The 21,169-nt window shown below is 46.3% G+C and overlaps 1 protein-coding gene across 6 annotated transcripts in view; it reads left to right on the forward strand.

The window, feature by feature from the left end:
* The window catches only part of ttll3 (tubulin tyrosine ligase-like family, member 3), a 114,041-nt gene that overhangs the window by 31,241 nt on the left and 61,631 nt on the right, over positions 1–21,169 (forward strand). For 4 of the 6 annotated variants that reach the window (XM_070895459.1, XM_070895460.1, XM_070895458.1 and 1 more), the window contains 4 exons: positions 643–826; positions 2,295–2,353; positions 10,932–11,051; positions 14,101–14,215. In XM_070895459.1, coding sequence (XP_070751560.1) covers positions 643–826; positions 2,295–2,353; positions 10,932–11,051; positions 14,101–14,215 — 478 coding nt within the window. The remainder of the gene's footprint in view (positions 1–642; positions 827–2,294; positions 2,354–10,931; positions 11,052–14,100; positions 14,216–21,169) is intronic. The other 2 variants (XM_070895462.1, XM_070895464.1) reach the window with 2 other exon arrangements.

A 21,169-nucleotide genomic window follows, 5' to 3' on the forward strand; every position in this document is an offset into this window, starting at 1 on the left:
TATACAGCAACCACAATTTTTCATCCATTAACTCTGGACATAAAATCATGGGCTGGTAGTGAGTGTCACATGTTTTCGTTTTGCACTCTCGGTGCTCACCAACGAGCAGCGCAGTGGAAGTTTTACCCCTAATTCCTAGAAGGCATAAAGCTGCTCCTACATTTGGCACTGACTGGCACTGAAGTGGCAACCATACTCAGAAAGGGCGTAAAGGTTGTTAGTGTTGGAAGTGGAAAGATTCACACTGGTTCAGTAGGGCGGGGTGAGTGCAGGTGTTTCTTGCTGTGCTATAACTGATTTGGAATAACTTCTGTTGAATCTGGGAGACAAAAATGAAAAAAATATTCCTCTGTCCTCTGACACCCTCCTTCTAGATAAAGATTAATTTATCAAAGGAATTGAAGACAATCTAGTCATAGAAATGAATGCTGTATTAAAGTGCAACCATAGAACAAGATGCAAAACAAAAGTATGAATGGAGCTGCACTGTGCATAGGGGGAAAATGTTATCTGTCAGGACAAGCTATGCCCTGTATGAGGCATGTTGTGTGCTAACATTTCTGTTTTCCATTGTACAAAGTGAATAAGTTAAATATGATTTCACTAAATAATAAATAATTGAACAACATTCTCATTGCTTAGCTGAAAAAGATATTTAGCATCTACGGTCCATATCCAATGATCCGACAAAGTCTGCGTAACAGAGGCTGGTTGGAGAAGAGGTTGCCAAAACTCCCAAAGTGCCCTCAGAAAAAGGATAAGATAATCAATGGGGAAAGTGACCCAGATGATGGTGTTGGTGATTCTGATGGTTGTGATTCTGATGGTAAGCAGGATTTTATCACAAAGCTGGGAAAATTTGTCCAGGGATGGCACAGTATTCCACATAGTTGTAACTTTCAATGTAGTTCCTTTGATTTTATATAAGTTTCACCCTGGGTTTCCATACAGCATCCTATACATAACCACAGTAAGATCCACGTACCATCCGATACAGTGGAACATTTAATGCATCATCTTGTACAAACAATGCACTGACGACATGGATGTTTCACACCTGATCAATTACATACAGCGGAATGACCCATGTGATGTTTCATAGACAATCTTGTACTCACAATGCAATGACCACATAGCCTTACATACACTATCCTGTACACTGAATGCAGTTAGCATATGACACTATTTATCACTCAATAAATACCCTTTTTTTCCCCCCCATTTGCTAATTTGCTCCTTCCTTTTCCTCTTGAAGGCGTTAACTCTTTGCTGGGCTTCGATTCCATAGGTGTCCACCAGTACTTCATTAAAGTGGCCATTATTCGTTTGTGAATCTTGACAGTGCGTGTTGGCAAACTATTCAATTGTGAGGAACATCAGAGCCAATCCTGCGCTCACTCAACTTTTGCCTGCATGCACATTTCAAGCAGGCGTTGTGATCAGGAGCAAGAAACCTGACTAATATTCACCTCTCCAACATAAGAACATAAGAATTAGGAGCAAGAGTAGGCCATACGGCCGCTCGAGCCTGCTCTGCCATTCAGCAAGATCATGGCTGATCTTCGACCTCAACTCCACTTTCCTGCCCGATCTCCATATCCCTTGATTCCCCTAGAGTTCAAATATCTATCTCAGCCTTGAATGTACTCATCGAGTGAGCATCCATAGAGCCCTCTGGGGTAGAGAATTCCAAAGATTGACAATGCTCTGATTGAAGAAATTCCTCCTCATCTCCATCTTAAATGGCCAACCTCTTATTCCGAGACTATGCCCTCTAGTTCCAGACTCTCCAGCCAGGGGAAACATCCTCTCAGCATCTACCCTGTCAATTCCCGATAGAATCTTATATGTTTCAATGAGATCACCTCTCATTCTTCTAAACTCCAGACAGTATAGGCCCATTCTACTCAATCTCTCATAGGACAGCCCTCTCATCCCAAGAATCAATCTAGCAACGCCAACTGAGATCAGCTAAGTCAGCACAGACCAGGAATCACATCTGGAACCTTCCTGGACTGTGTGGACAAACTCATTGAGTCCTTGGAGTTGAGGAAAATCATCCTACTTCATGTGGTATGAAATGTGTTTCACACGAGCAATCTTCAACTTCTTTGAAAGGAACACTGGATATTTAATTTACACCATGTGTATGAAGTGTTCAAGCTCAGTTCAGTAAATTTTACCCATATTATTCTTAAGCCACAGTACTTGATTTGTTCTAAATCTGAGGCTGATATAAATAGAACTTAAATGGAATTGACATTTAGCTGTAATTGTTGTATTTTACTTCGCAGATAAGCAGGTCGATGAGAAAGACTCCTCTGATGACCCAAATGACGTCTATAATATCATGGTTAGTGTTGTAAAGATATTGATCTATTAAACTTTACTGTCATCTACAGTTTTAAGAACAATAGGCTTTACGTTGATGTTAAAGCCTGGCAGCATAATGGTCAATTTTGGAACCTCAACCAAATGGATATGTTTTTTAAAAATTTGTTCATGGAATGTGGGCGTCGCTCAAAAGGCCAGCATTTATTGTCCATCCCATGTGCAGCAGTGCAGCAATTTATCGAGGTTTGGAGGAAGGTGGGGTTGGGGGGGGGGGGGGGGGAGCAGCAGCGGGTGCGGCAACTGCGTGAAGCATTTGTGGCAACACAGCTATTCATCTTGGTATTGTTGGGGGTATGTTGGGGTGAGATAGTAGATGGAGCTTGGGACATCAAAAAGCTCCATCTGGAGGTAAAGGGGGAATATTGTCAGGACAATTGCTTATTAGGCAATAATTAAATGGACATTGATGAATCATGGAATCATAGAATGGTTACAGCACAGAAGAAGGCCATTCGGCCTGTCGAGCCTGTGCCGGATCTCTGCAAGAGCATTTCAGCCAGTCCTACTCCCCTGCTCTTTCCTCGTATCCCTGGAACATTTTTTCCTTCAGGTACTTATCCAATTCCCTTTTGAAAACCATAATTGATCCTGCCTCCACCAACCTTTCAGGCAGTGCATTCCAGATCCTAACTGCCTGTTGTGTAAAAAAAGTTTTTCCTCATGTCGCCTTTGGTTGTTTTACCAATCACCTTAAATCTGTGTCCTCTGGTTCTTGGCCCTTCCGCCAATGGGAACAGTTTCTCTATCTACTCTGTCTAGATCCATCATGATTTTGAATACCTCTATTAAATCTGCACTCAATCTTCTCTGCTCTAAGGAGAACAACCCCAGCTTCTCCAGTTTATCCACGCAACTGAAGTCCCTGGAACCATTCTCGTAAATTTTTTCTGCACCCTGTTCTAAGGCCTTCACATCCTTCCTAAAGTGCGGTGTCCACAATTGGACACAATACTCCAGTTGAGGACAAACCAGTGTTTTTATGAAGGTTCCTCATAACTTCTTTGTTTTTGCAATCTATGGGTTCAAGTTTCGGCTCGAGTTGCTCCTATTTTTTTGGAGCAACTAGTTTAGAATGGAGCATCTTAGAAATTGCAATTCTCGGCATTTAGTTTGCTCCAGTTCTAGTGAGTTAGAATAGTTTCATTATAGAACAGATGTTTTTTTTCAAAAGGGGGCATGTCCAGCCACTTATGCCTGTTTTGCAAGTTTAGGCAGCGAAAACTTACTCCAATCTAACTTAGAATGGAGTAAGTGTAGATTTTTGTATGCTCAGAAAAACCTTGCCTACACTTATAAATCAGGCGCAGAGAACAAGAGATGGGGGCGGGGGGGGAGTGGAGGAAGGGGGATTTACATACATTAAACACTTCACATTTACAAATAAAGAGCCATCATCAATAATAAATTATAAATAAATCAATAAATCAACCAATAAAATTAAAAAAAATTAATAAATGAAAAATAAAAAATAAATTGAAAACTCAATCAATAAATAAAAAATTAAGTTTCTACTCACCGATTGCAGCACCGGGAGCCCTCCAACAGCGTGCTGGGACGGCCCCCCCCACCACCACCTCCCAGTGTTTCTCTGTCTCTGTCTCTCTCTCTCTCTCAATGTCTCTCTCTGTCAGTGTCGTCGCTCTGTGTTTCTGACGGAGGGAGGAGGGAGAGAGAGGAGGGAGAGGGAGAGAGAGAGAGAATGGGCCGCGCCGAAGACTTCGGGCGGGATGGGCGGGCCCCGCCGAGGACGTAGAAGGCGGGCTGGGCAGCCGAAGACTTTGGGCGGGGCCGTCCCCAGCAAGATGCCGGGCGGGCGGGCCCCACCCACGACGACGTGGAGGGGGGAAGCGGGAGCTAAACGGGAGGGGGGGGGGCAGCGGGAGCTAAATGGGAGGGAGGGAGGCGGGTGCTAAACGGGGGGGAGGGAGGGAGGCTCGAGTCCAATCTTCGCCCTGGCAGCCCGTTCGGCCAGGGCTAGGGGCGACGTGCTTCGGGCCCCTCCCACACAGCCTCGGGGGCCTGGAGCTACTGCATATGCGTGCACACTCTAGGGCGCATGTGCAGAGGTCCCGGCACTGTTTTCAGTGCCAGGACCTGGCTCTGCCCTCCACGCGTTCTGCTGCGCTGCGCCAAGGGCCTGGATCGACCGGACGGAGGGGAGAATACCAAGGTAAATAATAGGCGCCGTTTCTGTTCTACAAAGTCGGCGCACTACACAGAGATGCGCCGTTCTAAACCTGGGGGCAAACTTGGGCCCTTTGCCTCTATTTATGAAGCCCATCCTATCTATTTATCCTGTCTAGGATCCTGTATGCTTTTTTTAACCGCTTTCTCAACCTGCCCTGCCACCTTCAACGATTTGAGCACATATACCACCAGGTCTCTCTATTCATGCATCCCCTTTAGAATTGTACCCTTTTAGTTTATACTGCCTCTCCTCATTCTTCCTACCAAAATGTATCACTTCGCACTTTTTTGCATTAAATTTCATCTGCTACGTGCCTGCCCATTTCACCAGCCTGTCTATGTCTTCTTGAAGTCTATCACTATCCTCCTCACTGTCCACTATACTTCCAAGTTTTGAGCCTATACTTCACTATACTTGAGTTTATATTGCCTATAATATAAAATACAATTTTTATTTTGTGTCATCTGCAAATTTGGAAATTGTGTCCTGTACGCCCAAGTCCAAATGACTAATATATATCAAGAAAAGCAGTGATCCTATTACCGACCCCTGGGGAACATGACTGTATACGTTCCTCCAGTCCAGTAAACAACCGTTCACCACTACTCTCTGTTTCCTGTCACTTAGCCAATTTTGTATCCATGCTGCCACTGTCCCTTTTATTCCATGAGTTTCAACTTTGCTGGCAAGACTATTATGTGTTATTTTATGAAATGCCTTTTGGAAGTCCATGTCAACTGTTATTGCCTTCATCAACCCTATCTGTTAACTTCATCAAAAAAACTTGATCAAGTTAGGTAAACACGATTTGCCTTTAACAAATCTGTGCTGGCTTTTCTTAATTAATCCACACTTGTCTAAGTGACTGTTAATTTTGTCCCTGATTATTGTTGATGAACATGGACAGTTACCCAGATTATCCCACTATCCTGGGAAATATGCTGTAACATATGACAGCAATAATTAAATATAGGGGTGAAATGGAGGCACATGAATTACATTTTAGGCAGTCCATTATAAAAAGGATATATAAACATGGAAAAGGTGCAGTGTAGATTCCATCTTCATGCCATCATTGTAATCCTGATGGTTGACAGGATTTTATCACTAAATTGAGAGGTTGCAGTTATGAAGAGACACAAGAGGCTGGATTTTCAGTTAATTTGCGCCCTGTTTAGCAAATAGCTGATTGGGGCGCAAAAAAAATTTTTTTTGGCGTGAAACGAGGCGCACAAGATTTTGCGCCTGGGCAGAACTTTCAGCAATGGTTTTGCGGCGACACTAAAACTTACCATCCCGCCTGCTGTTTTTACTGTTTGGATGACGTAAATCGTCACACATTGCTGCGCTAGTGCCCCAGGAGGAACTTTTGAGCATATCACCCGGGAACCCGCCAGCAAAAAGCAGTCGCACCCCGGGCACAAGCAGCGCCACCGTGGAAACTGAGGAGAAAGTCGGAGTTCTGAGTAATTAAAAGCATTGGGAGAAGAACGCTGTGTTACTGCATACTTTTCATTGTGACGTTTGTGACTTCATAGTTTGTTTTAAAGGATATTTAAGGATATCTTAAAAGATGGGGGCAGTACTATGTCAGCCTTTATTCCTGGCTGCTATATTTATATGGCATCGAGCTGCAAAAAGGCTTATTGATAATTTTGAACGTAATCGAAGAGGTCACAGACGTATGAGGGGGAGGCCTTATCCCCAACGACTTTACAGGGAACATCGCTCATACCTGCAGCTCTCTGAGCCTCAGTGCGTTAGAAGGCTGTGCTTCCGAAAACAATTGCTGATAGAGATATGCCAGCTCGTACAGGCAGACCTACAGCTTACCAGCAGCACCAGGACTGCACTGCCCATCGAGGTGAAGGTGACTGCGGCACTTGCCTTCAATGCCTCCGGCTCCTTTCAGGCATCAGCAGGGGACATATGCTCCATCTCACAGCACGCTACACATTGCTGCATTCGCCAGGTGACTACTGCACTGGCCAGAGACCGCTTTAAGTGGAGGAAGTGCATCCGGGAGGGCGCTGATCACCTCGAGTCTCATCGCCGAGAGCATGCAGAAAACAAGCACAGGCAGCGGAAAGAGCGTGCGGCAAACCAGTCCCACCCACCCCTTCCCTCAACGACTATCTGCCCCACCTGTGACAGAGTCTGTGGTTCTCGTGTTGGACTATTCAGCCACCTAAGAACTCATGTTAAGAGTGGAAGCAAGTCTTCCTCGATTCTCAGGGACTGCCTATGATGATGATTGCACTGCACACACGCAGGATGGACTTCATAAACTTACCAATGATCAAGAAGGCTCAAAATTACAGGGCTGTCGGTTTTGGATGATTTGCTGGCTTCCCCAAGGTTCAGGGTTTACTTGACTGTACGCACATCGCCCTGCGAGCACTTTTACAGAATCCAGAGGTATACTGAAACCAAAAGGGATTCCACTCCATGAATGTACAGATCGTCTGTGACCATTCTCAGCGCATCATGGCAGTCAATGCCCAATATCCAGGGAGCATCCATGATGCTTTCATCTTGCATGAGAGCAGTGTCTCAGGCCTGTTCCAGCGTCAACTACAAGGCCAGAGCTTAATGCTCGGGGACAAAGGTTAAGGCCTCGCCACCTGGCTCATGACCCCGCTCTGAACCCTCAGACAGAAGCCGAGCATCGCTATAATGAGAGCCAAGCAGCCACACGCAACATCGTCGAACAGACAATTGGAGTGCTCAAGCAGCGCTTCCGATGCCTGGACCACTCTGGAGGCTGCCTGCAATATTCCCCTCAGCAGGTCTTAGTGTGCTGCATGCTACACAACTTAGCCATCATGAGGGGACAGGATTTGCCACTGGGGATTACAGGACCACCTCAGGAGGGGTGGGGGGGGGGGGAGGGGGAGGAGGGAGAGGAGGACGAGGAAGAGGAGCCTGGTAAGGAACCCATGCTACCACCTCCCCCACCACAACCACAAGCGAGGTATCGTGGAAATTTTGGCGCTGCAAAAGGCTTACGTCAGCAGCTCATAATTGAAGACTTTACTTGAAGACTGAATGGCACATTTGACCATTGCCTGGCCACTCTATCCCACCATGTTGACTATTCCCCCTCTTATTCTGAAAATGAGACACTACAGAGGAATGATTAAGGTGAACAAAAGAATTTATGAAACATTGTAAACTTTTATAACTTTGTTAACATAATTTGCAAACGTTGAAACTTTAATAAAATAACTAATTTGATTAAAGTGTGATTAAACAATAACAACATTATAACCAACACCCCATGCTCCACTGTCTTTTACCACCGGCTTCCCCCCACCCCCTTACTCTTATCCCCCTCCCTTGCTTGCTCCTCATAACCAAAGCGGCACCACGATGGCATGCAGCAACGTTGTCAGAGCGCTGCTGTGTTGGGGGGAGTGACGTTGGAGACGCCTCCTGGGGAGATACTGGACGAGCTTGTGATGTGGAAGCCTCGGCTTCTGACTAGTGAGCTGCTTCATCGGCATCGCCAGTCACAGGTGGTGTGGGGTGTGCCTGGGTGTCACACTGGGGAACTCGGAAAGGCTGCTCGCCACACTCTCCGGGACTCCAGTGTGACTGATGGAGGCCACCAGCCTCGTGTGGGCAGTGACGGTCTCACAGGTTTCGCAACTCGCACCAACAATCTGCGACCCTACCTCCGTTATGGTCGCAGTGAGATTCTCGATGGTCGCAGGAATCCTACCCAGGACATCAAGGAGCTGACTGGTGAGCTGGATGCTCTCCCTGGACAGTCCCACCATGTCTAGTTCTGTGTCTGCCTGCCTGTCAGCAGACCGACTTTGCCGATTCACCCTCCGGAGAGATGGCATATGGGATTCGACCCCAGAACTGCGTTGCTGCACGCCACTAGTCCTAGGAGCCTCAGATCTCAAAGCCTGGGAATGTTATATCATCCTCGAACGAGGTGTTTGCCAGTTGAAAAATAGGTGCAGAGTACATCTGCACCCCGTAGAGTCAACTCCTCTTCCTTTTCTTCCTCCTCCACATGATGGCCTGACGTGGAAGGTTGATGGGGGGATGTGGCGCCTGTGACTGGTCATCTGGAAGTAGAAAGCAACAGACGAGTGGTTAGCAGCAGGGGAGGGGGCAGGGTGACACGAGGAAGGTCACATAGCACAGGCTCATTTGAAGGACCGCCGCTACTCCATTATATCTAGTCCAGAGACACTGCATCAAATTGCCCCAACCTAGCCCAGGCAGTGTGCAGGGCTTACCCTCAGTATCCAAGCAGGGGTCAGTGCCACAGTGGCAGCTGCCTGACCTGAGATGCCGATGAGGCCTGCCACTCACTCACTCCAGGTCCGTAAGTGGCAGGATCTGAGGCAGACCGCCGCCTCTCCGCACCTGTTTGCGGCGGTTATGGGACTTCTTTGCCTGCAAAGATGAAAATGGGAATGGTTACTGTTATGTCTGTAATGTACTTATGAATGACTCCACGAGGCAATGTGTTGTACTCAAACTGTAGTGACCTTGGTTCTTTATTCGTAACTCCAGAGAGTGAGGCACAAGCATGGTGAGCAACCTTTTATACTGGGCCCTGCACACTTATGCAGGTGACCCTCAGGTCTCCCACTGCAGTGCACTCTGGTGGAAAGCCTCTGCCACAGGGGCAGGAAACCCCAGTCTCCACCAGTTGCACCCTCTAGTGGTGCCAGCATAGTATATACACAGTGTAAACCTTATTGACAGTACATCAGGTAACAAGTCTCCATCTTATGCAACTATACAGTGACTACACAGAGAGTATATCTATAGTCTGCATATATAACAGTTACCAGAGGGTCTATCTGCTCTTGTGGCACACACAGATAGCCACCAAAGCACTTATATCATACTGTCTGAATGTAATACAGTCTTCTGGTTAGTGGCCTTGGAAGTTGCACGTGGTTCATCAGGAGGACATCAAAGTGGGGAAACATCTTTTGAGATCTCCGAAAGCAATCTTAATAATGTGTAAAGATCATTCATGGCAAATAGGGTGCCACACTAAGCCTACCTATGTGTCATGCATTTTAGGAGGCAACCCACAGAGTGCTGAGTGACAGCAACAGCATGAGAACACATAGAGTCAGATTTATAATTTAAGTAATAAAGGAGTGCATCAATTAAAATTGTACTCACTCTAACGACCCTCGAAAGATCACTAAACTTTTTCCTGCACTGTGTGGCACTCCTGACCACAGTGTCTGAGGCAGAGACCTCCCCAGCAATCCCCCTCCAGATTCTGTTAGAAATAGATGGCAGGGGTCTAGATCCACCCGTCCTGTGTAGTTCCTGCCATCTCCTCTCCACAGCTCCTACAAGAGCTTCGTTAGCCTCATGAAAATCGTCTGGCCTCCTCCTCCATGATCAAAATCGAATAATATGGCTGATTCAGCCCCGGACAGCAGACCAGAAGCGCAGGGGGAAAAAAATTTGCGCATGTGCAGAACGGACAATTTTTTTTTTTAGGGCCGGAACTTTCGGCTCCGGCACACAAATTCTAGCACTAACGTTCATCGTGCACTTTCATTTGGCGAAAGTTGCACGCTCTGGCGCTAACGCTAACACACGCTAACATTTTTATTTCTCCACGATTTGTGCCCAGAAATGTGCGAAATCGCAAAAAGCCGAAAATCCAGCCCAGCCCTGATAGAGGCATTCAAGATTATCAAAGGTTATGATAAAGTAAACAGTGATCGATTGATTCCACTGGATGGCAAGATAATAAGGAAAGGACACAATTTTGAGATAATCAAGAAAATAATTATAAGGAGAGGTTAGAAAGAAGTTCCTTGCACAAAGTGTGGTTAGAATATGGAAACCTCTGCCACAAACTATTGTTAAAACAAAGTCTATGAATTATTTTTTTCAAGGAATTAGATATTTGTTTGGACAAAAAAAGGGGCAGTAAAATGTATAGGCTGCAAGCAGGTGAATAGGATTAGACAAGGGGGCTTGTGGAGAAAAACACTGTCGCAGACTTGATAAGCCAAATGGCTTCTAATACTGCAACACAGGCAGGGAAGTGGAGCTGAGTCCATGATCAGATCAGCCATGATCTTATTAAATGGCGGAGCAGGCTCGAGGGGTCAAATGGCCTCCTCCTGCTCCTATTTCTTATGTTCTTATGTAACATTCTATGATTCTGCTTTTAAGCAGAAAGAGGCAGTGGATAGGAGAAATGCATAGTATTACCAATACGCGATGATTTATAAATACTCTGCATCAATATAATTGGTGTACAATGAAGCAATACGTGAATTTTATTTACATAGGTATTTGTATTGTGTATAAATATGCAAATACATTTAGTTTTATATTGCAGTCCCGACTATTGAAGAATGAAACTCCAGGTCTAGTCTGGTCAAATGGGATTGATGGTCAGAACCTGCATAAAGATCAAATTTTTAACCATTATATTGGGGCTGGCTCCTTCACCACCAAGGTAGGCTCTGCATTATCGGACTGGTTTCTTCTTCTCAAAGTGGGCTTTCTATTATATGGCGAACTGGTTGCTTTCCACCAAGATAGGAGTTCCATTATACAACTGACTCCTTCATCATTACTGTCGGATCCCAATTACATAGCTGACTCTTTCACAAATGGCTCTCCATTATATGAAAGCTAGCCCATTCTCTCCCAAGGTATTGTTCTCCATTATATCAGAGCGCACTGCTTTACCAATAACGTATGCTCTCCATTATACTGGGGCTTGCTCCTTCACTTCAAAGGTAGGTTTCCAATTGTATTGCAGAAAAACTGCAGACTGGGGTGAGTGTAGATGCTGAATTTCTGCTCCCTAGTATGAGTAGATAGTAAGATGTATATAATATTAAGTAAGTCCAACAGGAAAAAGAGTTAGGTGCACTCATTGACTAAACATCAAAATGTCATCACATCATCATCATAGGCGGTCCCTTGAAATGAGGATGACTTGCTTCCACGCCAAAAAAGGGTGAGTTCACAGGTGTTTCAAATGAAGGACCCAAACTACATCCTCAAGGGTGGAAGATGCCTGTGCGTGGATTTTTTTAACTTGTGGTGGCCATTGCACACCAGCCACCACACTGGCTTGACAGAGCTAGGTCTTGGTCCAGTGGCAAGGATTAACCAAGACGACTGGAGACCAGCTTTGTCACACAGACCTAGTGCGCACACATATAGCAGTGTGGGCAGGCCCGTGCTGCCCTTGGGCCCCTGGCCCCAAACTCACACCTCCCCTGGGCCCCAATCACATCCCTCCACAGTCTCTCACCGCTCCTTCACCCCGATCTCGCCGCTCCTATTGTATCTGCCCATGCTCCAATCACCGTCCTGGACCTTGATGACGTCACTCTTCGCTGCCGTTGCTCTCCTGCACCAGCTCCCTGAAGTAGTATGCCTTCACACTGCTCCAGAGGACGCTCACCTCGTTCCTTTTATGGCCCCAACCTGCCACTGGTGTTCTCATGCAGGTCGAGGCCTCCACACTGCTCCCGGGCTGCTCACCTACGCTCCTTTTATGGCCCCGACCTTCCGCTGGTGTTCTCATGCAGGTCAGGGCCTCCACGTTGATCCTATGTCATCACATAGTGGAACAGCAGTTGCTAGGGCAAATAAATGGGATGTTATAGTGTTTCTGTGGATCCAGAGGATAAACCATGGAAATGATCTATTTGTCTTATGGTGCACTGATGAGACCACAGACAGAACACTGTGTCTATTTTCAATCATTGTATTGCAAAAAGATATGGAAAGAGTTCAAATAAGGGCAAAAAGGATGATATGAGGTCTTATATCATCAAAGTGAGGCTAAATCTAATCTCATTGCAAGAAGGAAGATTAAGAGGGGACATGTTTAAATGTTCAAAAATCATTACAGGCATTGAAGCATTATTCTTTGTGATGAACCACAAGAGAACTAGGAACATGATAGGTTATCATTCTCACGCTAAATGTAACCTAATACTGTTGAGTTACGGAATTTCTTGTCACTTAACAAAGTGAACGTGGATTCAGCTGAAGCATTCAAACATGCAATGGATAAAATTCCTGATTACCAGGAGGCAGAAGAATACATTCTTCAAATTGGAGGGAGATAAAATCAGTCTTGTGGTCTTGACAAGATGGACTGCTTGGCCTTTAGGAATTCCAATCTTGCATTTGATAAAAGTATATATTTTCTTCCATTTCCCATTTCTCTTGTCTTTCAGTAACCTCTGCCCAGGCCTCTGCTTCTCTATGGATCCTAAAGGAAGGACAAGAGCAGCTCATAATGATGCTCTCTGTGGATAAGCACCTGGCTTCCACTGAGCTTTTGCCAAGATCAGTAATTCATTGTGTGGAAGGTAGCAGGTCCAATTCTACATTCCACATGGCACACCTTTGTCCAGCCTGAGGCCAATCCAGAGCTTGGAGTTATGACTAGTAGCTGGACACTGCAGCCTATTCAGCCAATAAATAGCTTTCCAGGGACGGTCCTTTGGCTGGCTGCAGTGCTGGCTTCCATTATCTTGAAGGAAGCTGCTCTCAGATACAAGTGGCCCATCACCTTAACTCATTGTGTTTAGAGGGAATCAGAGATTCAAAAGGCTGGTCTTTATGGGTGTAAAACATCTTGGAACATTGGATATATGTAGCTTCAATTATCATAATCTTTGTAACTGTTAAATAATTTCAGGGTCTGTGAAAGTATGTAGCACCATTTTTTGTATTTTAGTATGTAATAGTTGTATGGTTTCAATCCTTATAAAAAAATTTCCAGCTCCGTATGAGTGGAGACTGGTCACACTGTACTTAGGGGTCAAAGTTCGTTATGGTCGTTTTTGAGGCGGTGTCATCGCCTGAGAGCTGATTTTAGCGGCGGTCATTAGACACAGCCTCAAAGTCCTAAATTCAGTTTGTACTCCCAAAGATGAGACAGCAGCGCTAAAAAGTGCCGTTGCACACTCATCCTCGGGCGGCAGCTCAGGAAGCCTACTAAATTTTCCGACGGGAGGCTGCCGCCATGCTAGAAAAAAAAAGGAAGCAAAAAAAGAACTAAAACTTCTCTGTTCCACACACACACTTTCCCACTCTTAAAACTAATGAAAACATGCAGAAATAAATAAAGAGAAACACTTGCCTTCCTTCCCGGGTGATTCCACCCAAGATCTGCTCTTTTACGACCACTTTTTGCAGGCTGTACGGCTGTTTGACAAAGCAAATATCGCAACAGAGGCATCAAAGAGGCGTTGTACACTGGATGACGTCACCATGCGGGTGGCGTTAGCCGGCGCAGCATTGCCTTTTGGCGCCTCTGAATTTAGGGCGAGGCGTCGATGCCGCTTACCGCTAAAGGTAGGCCTTTGCTGCCCGTTAGCCGCCGAGCACCGGTACTAACGGGCAGCTTTATAAAGCGAATTTTGGCCCTTATTGCTTAGATTCTTTGTAAAGTAAAATGTATATTGTCCCAGATTGTAGATCATGGTGTTTCAGATTCTATGTCCGTGTGTAATACTCCTGTTTCTTTCCAGGCGGGGCTTTGTGTAAATCTCAAAAACTTCCAGTGGTTTAACGGGGTGAATCCTGACAGTTTTTTCCCGCGATGTTACAGAATTGCAGTAGAAGAGGAAAAGCAATCATTCATTGGTATGTTACCTGCTCAATTGTCTCCCAATCGGAAAAGTGCAAAAATATCATATTAATAAAAAGCCTTTTAGGTACAAAATTATGATATTTATGATATTAGACTTAACAAGGCTACTCTTTTGGCTTGATCAACTTCAACTAACTGCCTTCTCACCATAGATAGTACAGAATATAATCAAAAAGGCTAATGGAATGCTGGCATTTAAATCAAGAAGACTAGAATACAAGGGGGAAGAAGTTATGCTACAGCTATACAAAGCCCTGGTTAGACCACATGGAGTACTGTGTTCAGTTCTGAGCACTACATCTTAGAATCATAGAAATTTACAGCACAGATTAGCACAGCCTAATCCCACTTTCCAGCTCTTGGTCCGTAGCCCTGTAGGTTACGGCACTTTAAGTGCACATTTAAGTATCTTTTAATTGTGGTGAAGGTTTCTGCCTCTACCACCCTGTCAAGCAATGAGTTCCAGACCCCCACCAGCCTCTGGGTGAAGACATTTTCCTTCATATCTCGTCTAAACATCCCCCCAATTACTTTAAATCTATACACCCTGGTTGTTGACCCCTCTGCCAAGGGAAACGGATCCTTCCTATCCACTCTGTCCAGACCCCTCATAATTTTATATACCTCAATCAGGTCGCCCCTTAGCCGCCTCTGTTGCAAAAAAAACAGACCCAACATCTCCAATCTTTCCTCATAGCCAAAATTCTCTAGTCCAGGCAACATTCTTGTAAATCTCCTCTGCACCCTTACCAGTGCAATTACATCTTTCCTGTAATGTGTTGACCAGAACTGCACAACGTACTCTAGCTGCAGCATAACCAGTGTTTTATCATCATCATAGGCAGTCCCTCTATTCGAGGATGACTTGTTTCCACGCCAAAAAGGGATGAGTTCGCAGGTGTTTCAATGAAGGACCTAATATTCCAGGTCCCGAACTACATCCTGAAGGGTGGAAGATGCCTGTGCATGGATTTTTTTAACGTGTGGTGGCCGTTGCACACCAGTCACCACACAGGCTTGACAGAGCTAGGTCTTGGTCCAGTGGCAAGGATTAACCAAGACGACTGAAGACCAGCTCTGCTGCACGGGCCTAGTGCACACACATATCACAGTGTGGGCTGGCCTGTGCTGCCCCTGGGCCCCAAACTCGATTGTATTTTATACAGTTCAACCATAACCTCCTTGCTCTTGTATTCCATGCCTTGACTAATAAACACAAGTATTCCATATGCCTTCTTAACCACCTTATCTACCTGGCCTGCTACCTTTAGGGATCTGTGGACCTGCACTCCAAGGTCCCTTTGTTCCTCTGCACTTTTCAGTGTCATACCATGTAATGTGTATTCCCTTGCCTTGTTAGACCTCCCCAAATGCATTACCTCACACTTATCCGGATTGAATTCCATTTGCCACTGTTCCGCCCACCTGACCAGTACATTGATATCTTCTTGCAGTCCGCAGCTTTCTTATTCATTATCAACCATATAGTCACTTTAGTGTCATCTGCAAACTTCTTAATCATACCTCCAACACTTAAGTCCAAGTCATTGATATTGTAAAGTCCTGTCCCCTCGGTACAGATTCACATGAGGCATGTAGTGAAGTCAAGGTCACTCTGGACCTGCACCTTTATTTCACAGCTCTGGAATGCTGCACTTGCCTGAGACCTGTCCTTATATACCTGTCTCTTGCAAGTGCACCCCTGGTGGTGAGGTATGTTTGTGGTTACAGGTCATATCTTATTACAGTCATGTATAGCATGTTAGGATACAGTTATATATAATAATGTACGATACATGACATCACCCTCCCCCAAGGTCTTATTGTCTTTATAGGTTCAGTCTCTCAGGTGGTCTACGCTCTCACATGGAGCGTCTGAGTTATCGTTCAGTTGTTTGCCTTGGTGTCTGTTTTTCTTTGGATGTGGTGGCTGGTACCTCGCCTGGGCTGACTGTTGGGATTGCCCTTTCCTCAGGTTGTTCCCTCTGTCTGTCCACCAGGTGTGGTGCGAGTTCCACATTGTAGTCTGCCTCTGGTTCCGCAGTATTGTTGGTAAATGTGCTTTTGACTTGGTCTACATGCCTCCGGCAGGTTTTGCCATTATCCATTTGTACTACCAGTAGCCTGTTTCCTTCCTTGCCCGTTACTGTCCCTGCAAGCCATTTGGGACCCCTGCCATAGTTTAGTACAAACACTTTGTCCCCTATCTCATTCCATCTCCCCCTCAAATTTCTGTCATGGTACTCAGTCAGCTTACGGCGCTTTGCCTCAACGATTTCGTGCATGTCTGGGAGGATTAATGAGAGCCTTGTTTTCAAAGTCCTTTTCATCAACAGTTGCGCGGGGGAGATCCCAGTCAATGAGTGCAGACGAGATCTGTATGCCAGCAGCAGTCGCGACCTTGGATTTTAAGCATGCCTTGTTTAATGATTTGCACTGCTCTCTCCACCTGGCCGTTGGAGGCCGGCTTGAACGGTGCCGTCTTGACGTGATTTATGCCTTGGTCAATTATAAAGTCTTGGAATTCTGTGCTGGTAAAGCACGGACCATTGTCACTGACCAATATGTCAGGGATTCCGTGTGTTGCAAACATGGTTGCGAGGCTCTCCACAATGGTGGAGGTTGTGCTCGAGTTTAAAATGGTGCATTCGATCCACTTTGAAAATGCATCTACAACTACGAGGAACATTTTGCCCATGAATAGGCCCGCATAGTCTACGTGCACCCGCGACCACGGTTTGGTAAGCCAGGGGCTTAGTGGAGCCTCCCTGGGGGCATTGCTGAGTTGGGCACAGATGGTGCACCTTCGGACGCAGAGCTCCAGGTCCGCATCAATACCAGGCCACCAGACGTGGGATCTGGCTATGGCCTTCATGAGAATGATCCCCGGGTGCTCGCGATGGAGCTCTCGGACAAATGCCTCTCTGCCTCACAGAGGCATGACTACTCGGCTGTCCCACATCAGGCAGTCTGCTTGTAGTGATAGCTTATGCATGCGCCTGTGAAAGGGTTTTAACTCCTCGGGGCAGGCATCGCAAGCCTCTGCCCAGTCACCGGTTAGGACACATCTTTTTACTAAGGATAACGTGGGGTCGCTGGCCGTCCAGGCTCTGATTTGGCGAGCCATCATGGGCGAACCTGTGGACTCAAAGGCATTGATTGCCTTGACTATCTCACAGTCCTGTTCGTCAGACCCTTCCGTGGTCGCCAGGGGTAGCCTGCTGAGCGCGTCGGCACAGTTGTTTGTGCCTGGTCTGTGCCTTATGGTATAGTCGTAGGGCGCCAGCATGAGTGCCCACCGTTGAATTCGCGCCGAGGCGTTGCCGTTTATTGCCTTGCTCTCGGATAGGAGGAACGTGAGGGGCCTGTGGTTGGTTTCTAACGCACACTTGGCCCCGAAAAGGTATTGGTGCATCTTTTTGACACCGTACACGCATGCGAGCGCCTCCTTCTCTACCATTCCGTACCTGCGCTCCGCCCGCGAAAGTGACCTGGAGGCATAATCTATGGGTTGTAATTTGTCCGCACTATTGACATGTTGCAAAATGCACCCGACCCCATACGCTGACACATCGCATGTGAGAACTAGCTTTTTACCTGGGTCAAAGAAAGTCAAAACACTGTTGGAACACAGAAGGTTGCGTGCCTTATTGAAGGTGCGTTCCTGGGCGTCCCCCCAAAACCAATCGCACCCCTTTCTGAGTAGCACGTGGAGAGGCTCCAACAGCGTGCTTAAGTTCTGCATAAAGTTCCCAAAGTAATTGAGTAGCCCGAGAAAGGCGTGCAGTTCTGGGGCCTGGGTGCCAGGCGAATTGCTTCTGTTTTGGACTCTGTTGGGCGGATTCCATCAGCGGCAATCCTTCTGCCCAAAAATTCAACCTCGGGTGCGAGAAACAGGCACTTGGATTTCTTGACTCGTAGGCCTACCCGATCCAACCGCTTTATAATTTCCTCCAAATTACGGAGATGGGAGTCGGTGTCCCTGCCCGTGGTAAGTATGTCATCTTGAAATACAACCGTCCCCGGGATGGACTTGAGCACACTCTCCATGTTGCGCTGGAATATGGCAGCTGCCGACCTGATGCCGAATGGGCATCGATTATACATGAAAAGGACTCGATGTGTGTTGATAGTGGTGAGTAGCTTCGATTCCTCGGTCAATTCTTATACGCAGATGTGAGATCTAATTTTGAGAAAAGTTTACCTCCAGCCAATGTGGCAAATAAGTCCTCCGCTCTGGGCCTGTAGGGAGACTCTGTTTATGGAAGATTTGTAGTCCCCACAGATTCGTACGGATCCATCAGGCTTCATGACTGGGACGATGGGACTTGCCCAGTCGCTAAATTCCACAGGTGATATAATGCCTTCCCGCAGAAGCCTGTCTAGTTCGTGTTCAATCTTTTCCCTCATCACATAGGGTACAGCTCTGGCCTTGTGATGGACCGGTCTAGCATCCTGTGTGATGTAGATTTTGACTTTGGCCTCTTTGAAAGTGCCCACACCTGGCTGAAAGAGATGTTCAAATCGCTTTATAACTGTTGAGCAGGAGGTCCGTTCCTCTAATGACATGGCATGGACATCATCCCATTTCCAGTTTAGTTTTGCCAGCTAGCTTCTCCGCAGCAGTGCTGGGAGGTCTCTGGGGACAATCCACAGGGGAAGTCGCTTCACTGTCCCTTTGTGTGTGACAGAGAGCATGGCGCTGCCGAGGACTGGTACGATTTCTTTGGTATAGGTCCTTAGTGTGGTGTCAACCCTTGTGAGTTTTGGTCTGTCTCTTTTATGCGGCCACAGTTGTTCAAATTGTTGAGCGCCCATGAGAGATTGACTCGCTCCCGTATCCAGCTCCATGTTGACAGATATACCGTTGAGTAGGACCCTCATCATTATAAGTGGCGTCCTGTTGTAGGAGCAGCGGCCATTGATTGTGTTGACCCGCTGTACACCGGTGTCCCGGGTACTGTCCCCACCATCTTCTGGTCTGCTTTCTGACCCATCCGATTCGTATACCAGCCGAGTTGCCGTTTTTTTGCACATGTGGGCCAAATGCCCTGTATATTCACAATTTCTGCAAACAGCCTGCTGAAATCGACATCCCTTTGCTGAGTGCCCAGGCCCACACCTCCAGCACAGACCTGTTGCATTGTTCAAAGAGTTTCCAAAGAATGAGCTGCGTCCGGCTGATCTCTCTTGAGCTTCTCTCAGTTTGTAGTTGATTGCTCGCATTGTGGGTTGATGAGGTGTGAACGGCCGTTCCTGTGGCCCTTGATGGCTTCTGCCTGCTGTCGAGAACCTGTTCTCCCAGTTTTGTCTGTGTGTGGGGGTAGCAGCTTGTTTAGTGCTGTGAACTTCTTGTTCCGATATTTCGTTAGTTATCGTATTGTAAATCAACCTCGTTGTTTCTTCCCCAACCAAGAATGTCTGTGCAACCAGTGCTGCTGCCTCTAAGGTCAGGTTCTTGGTCTCTATGAGCTTTCGGAATATGCCTGCATGGCCTATTCCTTCAATGAAAAAGTCTCTCAGCATTTCCCTCCTCAGTTCAGCGGAGAACTCACATAAACTAGCCAACCTCCGAAGTTCCGCCACGAAGTCGGGTATGCTCTGGCCCACACAGCGTCTGTAGTTGTAGAACCTGTGTCTGGCCATGTGTAGGCTGCTCGCTGGCTTCAGGTGGTCTCTTACCAGTGCGCTCAATTCTTCAAACGACTTGCTTGCTGGTTTCTCGGGTGCCAACAGATCCTTCATTAAAGCGTATGTTTTCGAGCCACAGCTGGTCAAGAGATGGGCTCTTCTCTTGTCTGCCTTATCGTCGCCTAACCAGTCTTTGGTTACAAAGCTTTGCTGGAGCCTTTCTATAAAGTCCTCCCAATTGTCTCCCGCATTGTACTTTTCATTTGATCCGTTGTTCGCCATTCTGTGGATTCTGTAATCCCATCCTCGTCGCCATTGTAAAGTCCTGTCCCCTCAGTACAGATTCACACGAGGCATGTAGTGAAGTCAAGGTCACTCTGGACCTGCACCTTTATTTAACAGCTCTGGAATGCTGCACTTGCCTGAGACCTTATATACCTGTCTCTTGCAAGTGCACCCCTGGTGGTGAGGTATGCTGGTCGTTACAGGTCATATCTTATTACAGTCATGTATAGCATGTTGGGATACAGTTATATATAATAATATAAGATACATGACAGATATATACTACAAAAAGCAAGGGACCCAGCATTGAGCCCTGCAGAATTCCACTGGATACAGCCTTCCAGTCACAAAAACACCCATCAACCATTACCCTTTGCTTCCTGCCTCTGAGCGAATTTTGGATCCAACTTGCCACTTTTCCCTGTATCCCATGGGCTATTACTTTCGTTACCAATCTGCCATGTGGGACCTTATCAAAAGCTTTGCTAGAATCCATATACACTACATCATACGCACTGCCCTCATCAACCTTTCTGGTTACCTCCTCGAAAAATTCAATCAAGTTAGTCAGACACGACCTTCCATTAACAAATCCATGCTGACTGTCCTTGATTATCCATGTCTTTCCAAATGAAGATTTACCCAGTCCCTCAGGATTTTTTCCAATCATTTTCCCACCACCAAGATTAGGTTGACTGTCCTGTAATTACTCGGTCGATCCCTTTCTCCCTTTTTAAACAATGGTACAACATTAACAGTCCTCCAGTCCTTTGGCACCAACCTGTAGCTGGAGAGGATTGGAAAATGATGATCAGAGCCTCTGCTAGTTCCTCTTTTGCTTCTCTTAACAGCCTGGGATACATTTCATCTGGGCCTGGGAATTTATCCTCTTTCAAAGCTGCTAAGCCCCTTAATACTTCCTCTCTCATTATGTTTATCTTGTCTAATATTTCACACTCCTCCTCCCTCATTGCAAGGCCTGCGTCGCCCCTCTCTTTTGTGATGCAAAGTATTCATTAAGAATCATACCC

This window comes from Pristiophorus japonicus, chromosome 12, assembly GCF_044704955.1.
Source record: "Pristiophorus japonicus isolate sPriJap1 chromosome 12, sPriJap1.hap1, whole genome shotgun sequence".
Lineage (NCBI taxonomy): Eukaryota > Metazoa > Chordata > Chondrichthyes > Pristiophoridae > Pristiophorus > Pristiophorus japonicus.